General features: G+C 56.2%; 1 protein-coding gene across 7 annotated transcripts in view; it reads right to left on the reverse strand.

Annotated features, from left to right (window-relative positions):
- The window catches only part of USP31 (ubiquitin specific peptidase 31), a 77,134-nt gene extending 71,817 nt beyond the window's left edge, over positions 1-5,317 (reverse strand). For all 7 annotated transcript variants that reach the window (XR_010391546.1, XR_010391550.1, XR_010391549.1 and 4 more), the window contains exon 1: positions 4,516-5,317. Coding sequence is in view for 1 of the 7 variants with exons in the window: in XM_064519982.1 (XP_064376052.1) it covers positions 4,516-5,142 (627 nt within the window). In the remaining 6 variants the exon portion in view is untranslated. The remainder of the gene's footprint in view (positions 1-4,515) is intronic.
- Between the last annotated feature and the right edge of the window lie 683 nt (positions 5,318-6,000).

The raw sequence follows: 6,000 nt of genomic DNA on the forward strand, positions 1-6,000 counted from the left end.
AGGGGGAAGAGGAAGCCGAGCTGCAATACTGGCCTCGGTTAGGAAAGCAGCAGCTCTGTTCGGGCAGGAAAACAAAAACCACTGAGCGACCAGGAGAAAACAATTGTTAAAACAAACTGCACAAGAGCGTAGGGACAATAGGAAAGAGTCACCCAGAGCAGAGCTGGGAGGAGGGAAGTGTCATCTCTGTCACCACGTCTCCTCCAGCTCTCCCTGGAAAGCCTTGCACAGGGCTCCCTTACGGTCCTGCTTCCAGGGTTTCTACCCGAGGAATCAAACCAGTCTGCGCCTCAACCAGCTCCTCTCCTGCTCTCTTCCTACCGCTTCAGCCTTCCAGACCCCTCCTGCCCAGGCGCCCTCCCAGCCCCCGGGTGCTCGTGGGGACGTGGCTCCCCGCGGCCACCTCCCCTTCCTCCTACTTCAGCTTCTCTCGTACCCCCTAGCAAACACCACACACGTGTACGCTGTAAACACCTCGGCTGGGGGGAACCAAAGGACACACAGAACTTAAACGGCACTTTTATTTCCATCAGAGAGAGCAAACATTTCCAGAGTCTTCCCCGGTTCCTCGCCCTGGGGATAGGCTGTTGTAAATAATCCCGGGAGCACTCTGCACCCACCCGACCTGCCTGGCAGGAATTAACACCAAGACGGCTCCACAGACACCTCAAAGACGCAGGACAAAAGTCACAGGCTTCGAATGCTCAGAATCGCTTGGCTCTCAGAGAGAAACCGCAGGTCTGAAAAGCAGGAACCGGCAGAGAAAGACCCTCGTGTTTCAAGCAGATCTGACCAAAGACGATATGCTACTTTCCAGCTATGTGGACATTTCACCCCTCCTCAGGAGAGAGTAGCTCCTGCAAGGCGGCCTCTTGGCCCTCCAATTGCAAGACAAACCGGTTTACAGAAACCACTTGTTTTAATTGGGCTTTTTTTGTTTGTAGCAGCAGGACTACATGATTCATGAACTGTGGACTGTATAATTTCTTGAAGAGCAGCCTAAAAAAAAGGAGAAATGCTTCAAATACTACCAAGATAAAATAGTTAAGGGCAAAGAGTATCTAAAAACTTGCCCACTCAAAGGTCTCTGTCCACAAGGACTCGGGAAGACCATCTCTTACAAAGTAATTTCCTCTATCCCAGAAGAAAAGCCTACAGATATATGAACCGGCAAGAGTACAGGTGTCATCTTTTACCTTAAAATACATCTGGCACCTGCATGTAAGCATTTTCCACCAAAGAGACAGAACCAGGAACTGTCTTTACCCAACTATATTTAGTGCCAAAAAAGAAAACGAGCCAACCCATGGATTTCTCAGCACAGCGGCTAAAAAGCTTTTCAAGCATCAAACAAATATTACTGCTAAGTTGGACTGAAAGCACAAAATTACTTTCCTGAAAACACTTTTCACTCTTGGTAAAACTAAAACAGAGAAAGAAGTAGGATTGGATGTTCTCTAGCTATCTGGAAGAAGCTTTGAGGGATGTTTTTCTTGTTTTGGAGGGAAGGAGGGCTTTCCAGACTGAAAATGCCAATCCTCACCTTTCTCAAATATAAGCCTGTTGCTTATACCTTTACATTAACAAATCTGCTGGTGAAGACAATTTTAATTAAGAACAGTGGGTTTAATAGCAGGTTCAGGCTACCTAACTGCCTTTAAAGGCATTAATTTACCATTAAAAGTAATTGACCCTTGTAAGGAAACAGCCGAGTACTTGACATAATGATAAAGTCGTTCTGAATAAGATATAGGCCTGTTGATACCACGCAGCTATGAATAGGACCTACTTGGACAAGATCCCCCAGAGCAAGATGCTTTTTAAAAACCTCCAGGGGACTTGACAGGTAGGAGATTGATGTGCTCCAGCTATATCAACAAAGTAGAAAAGCATTCACTTACCGTTAGTGAGATTTTGAGAATAAGCAAAATAAGTTCCACTATATTTAAAAAAAAACTTGGAACACAGCCTTAATTTAATATACATATCTGTTTTTCTTCCTCTTTCTGTCACTCTTATCTGAGCACCTCGACTTCAGACCTTCATAAACAGTGCTTCTTGGCCTAAAAACTAGTCTGCTTTCCCCTTTGATTTTACCAGCTGCAATAGTAAAAAGACAATCCCACTCTCTCAACCTTTTATTCCTTTTTTCCAAAAACTGTCATGATTATAAGACTATTATAAGTTCAGGACATAAATAGCCAGTAAAACTTGCATTTTGAAATCTATCAATATCAAGCAGTCAAAAGAAAAACTGGGACTAGTTTACGTAGATGCCATACAGTAGGTGTTTAAGTTGTGGATTACTCGGGAGAAGTTTTCTTCTCTGCCAGAAAGCATCTAGCAGAGTGAAGCAAAACAAGGAAAGAGGGGAGTGCCCCCCAGCACCTCCAGAACTGGAGGCATTAAAACTGCAGTTCGGTGCATGAGTTCTTCCAAGGCTACACCGTCAGTGAACATTTCTGAAAGCAGAAGAGTCGCGCACGGTCCCTACCCGGCACCTATGCCCAGAAGCTGCCGACTCCGCAGTCACCGGTGCTAAGCATCCTCCAGAGAGGACGCAGGCAAACAGCCAGACTCCCCAAAAAACAATACGCACACAGCAGCAGGACTACAACTAAAGGTCAAGTCTGGATACAACAGCCTGGAAACAGGCAGGAGAAGCAAAGGGACGAGGTGCTGAGCAGGGATCAGCCCAAGAGACTGAGGATCCCAAGGGCTGCTGGCACCTCGGAGGAGTCCCCGGAGACACCCTACTCGCAAGCGCAGCAGAGCAGGCTGTTGATGCCTCTCTTCCGCAGAGTGGAGGCACAGGACAAAGTCACCCCATCGTCCGACAGACACCGGGGCAGAGCACAGCACAGGGGTGCCCGCAGTCCTTCCCTGCTGCGGCACATTTCGACTGAAGGCAGCAAGAACTTTTGAACTTATGAACTATGTTATTGGCCATATTTTTGATATATCTGTGCACCCCCTCTTCAACTCACTCTGCAAGAAAACCAAATGGTTTTTAACATACCAGGGAATCACTGTATTTTCTTCTAAACAAATTTAACAATACTCTTGCTCCTTTGAGAAGCAAGGTAGGCCTGGAACATTTTTTAAAACAATTTTGTTTGATCATCCCATCCAAAAGCATTCTAGTATGTTTTTAAACTACAGGTCCAAAGTCCATGTCCTCTACTCTAAGATTTCCCCAGGAAATTCTTAGGGTGAATGCAATGACTAGCGGCACAGCATTGTCCAGCCGTTCAGGGAAGGAACCGGGGAGGAAAAACCTGTCCAGACAAAACGGTGTTATGAATGTTTAGGTAAGCAGAAAGCCATCACGTTGAACCAGAGCTGGTAAAGACTAGGAGGTTGCAATCTCTTATTCCTGCGAGTTATTTGCAAACCGTTAGAAGCTCAGGTTGAATTTAAACGAAACTGAGAAGCACGCTGTTACTCAGCGGCTGTCTTCTTCTGATGTATATGGAGCCAGAACTCCGAGAAGTTAAAACTAATTCCTGTTGTCTTGCCTTAATGCTGCAAGACAAAGGTATGAAACATCCAAATGGATCCTTCCACCAGTGAGAAGAGCAGAGTCGTTACCAGCTTCGAACAGAACCTCAGTAACAAGCGCACGGGCAGCCTGAAGGCAGACGCTCGCTCTGACACAGGTGACAAGCGTGAAGGCCACCTTGACTAACATCGATACCGTCAGTTAACCATGTACCTGTCTCTGGGTTTTGAGTTTCTGCTTTTTTTTAAAAGGGGCACTTGGAAGCTAGAATAGCTTTCTAGAAGTACTACACATAGCTGATAAGGCTAGAAAGGTGTTTTTCATACTGGAACCATACTCTGTAGCTGATCCAGAAAAGAAAAGTTACTACCTGTATCTTGTTCAGAAGTTGTGCATACAGAATATTGGGTCTCACAAGCCCTGCATGTTGAGCCTACACTGTAAAAACGACTACTGCAATTGTGCACTTGCACCAGCGGTAAGTGCATGGATCAGCCACAAAAACCCTGTCCTGCCCCGTCCTGACGGGGGAAACGCACAGCTCGGAGCTCTGTGCAACGCGGGGGAAACATGTTTCTGTGCAGTCGCGATCGCAGGCGGGAGACGCCTCTCTCGCAACAGCACATGAGAAAATAACTCTGCAAACGCACCGATTAGCCGAGAAACCATGGGCCTTACCATCCTGGAGCCGAACAGAAAGCGGGCGAGGGAAAACAAACCCCGCTGCTCGGCTGGGAGAGCGCAGTGCTACTCAACTCCTCAGCGCCCGTCTCACCTGCAAGGGGCGGCGGGTTTCTCCCCGGTCAGGGCTCCAGGCTGGCCGCCCAGCACCGCGCCGCGGCTCGGCCGCCGAGGGCCTCCGGGCCGCGCTAGAGGCAGCGCCGGGGCGGGAGGTGCGAAGGCCGCGGGCCCCGAGGCAGCGGAGCGCCCCGAGGGAGCGGCGCCCGGGGCAGGGCCGGGGCGGGGGGGGGGGGAGCGGCGGGGGGAGCGCGGCTCCGCGGGGCGCCCCTCACCTTGAAGTCGCGGCTGTGCTGCGGGGTGTACTCCAGCGTCCACAGCGCCCGCACCAGGTGCGCCAGCTGCTCCGTGACCTCGCCGGCGCCCGGCGGCGCCGCGCCCTCGGCGGGCGGGCTGCGCGGCGGCCCCGGCCCCGGCCCCGGCCCCGGCCCTGGCGGCGGCTCGCCGCGGAACTGCTCCAGCGCCAGGTACTCGGCGAAGAGCTCGGTGTTGCTGAGGCACTGCAGGATGGCGTTCATGAAGCACGTGTTGCCGTGGTTCCGCAGCCCCGCCACGCCGGGCACCGCCTCGGGGCCGCTCTCGGCCCGCGGCGGCGGCTCGGGCTCGGGGCTGCGCGGCGGGCCCGGCTGGAAGCAGCTGCCCAGGCCGCCGGCGGCCTGCGGCGGGGGCAGGCGGGGGGCGTGCGGGCCGCGGCCGGCCTCGGGCTCGCTGCTGTAGTGCGACAGCGTGGAGAGGGTCTTCAGCACGCGGCTCATGAAGCCGCCGAGCGAGCGCGCCGGGCCCGCGGCCGAGCCCGAGCCGCCGGCGCCCGCCCGCCCGCGGAACAGCCGCTTGCCGAGGGAGCGCTTCTCCTTGGCGCTGCCGGGGGCGCCGGCCGCCCCGGCGCCGCTCACGCGCGACATGGCGCCGCGGCCCAGCGCGCATCCCCGGCCGCCGCTCACCCCGCCGGCCGCCGCATGCCCCGGCGCGGCGCCGCGGCCCGGCTCGCCTCCGCGGCTGCCGCGCTCCGCGCCGGGCCGCAGGCGGCAGCGGCTCCCCGCCTCACGGCGCCCCCGGCGGCGGGGCGGGGCGCCGCGCTCACGTGCCCGCCGCGAGGCCGCGCCCGCCATGCCGCTGCCTGGCGACGGCCGCCGCAGCGCCGCCGCCATTGGCCGCCGCGCGCCGCCGCCATCTTTAGTGCTGGCGGGCGGCGGCGGCGGGGCCGGGCGCCGCCGCGAGGGGAGGGCGCGGGAGCCGCGCGCGCTGCGCCGGCGCGGACGCCGCGGCCCGCCCGGCCCGCCCCCCCGCCCCGCCCGGTGGGCACCGGCGGCCGCCCCTCGCAGCCCCCCGGCCCCCAGCGGCCGCGGCCCCTCATGTTCCCCCCAGGGCACCAGCTGCCATGGTCCCTCATGTCCCCCTCAGTCACCAGCGGCCCCTCGCAACCCCCTCAGTCACCAGTGGCCATGGTCCCTCATGTTCCCCCTCAGTCACCAGTGGCCATGGTCCCTCATGCCCCCCTCAGTCACCAGCAGCCGTGGGCCCTCACGTTCCCCTTGGTCACCAGTGGCCATGGTCCCTCACGTTCCCCTTGGTCACCAGTGGCTGTGGTTCCTCACATTCCCCTTCAGTCGCCAGTGGCCATGGTCCCTCACAACCCCCTGTCACCAGCGGCCGTGGTCCCTCATGTCCCCCCCAGGGCAGCAGCAGCCGTGGTCCCCCATGTCCCCCTCAGTCCCCAGCGGCCGTGGTTCCCCACTTCCCCCTCCAGTCACCAGTGGCCA

Source organism: Dromaius novaehollandiae, chromosome 14, assembly GCF_036370855.1.
Source record: "Dromaius novaehollandiae isolate bDroNov1 chromosome 14, bDroNov1.hap1, whole genome shotgun sequence".
NCBI lineage: Eukaryota > Metazoa > Chordata > Aves > Casuariiformes > Dromaiidae > Dromaius > Dromaius novaehollandiae.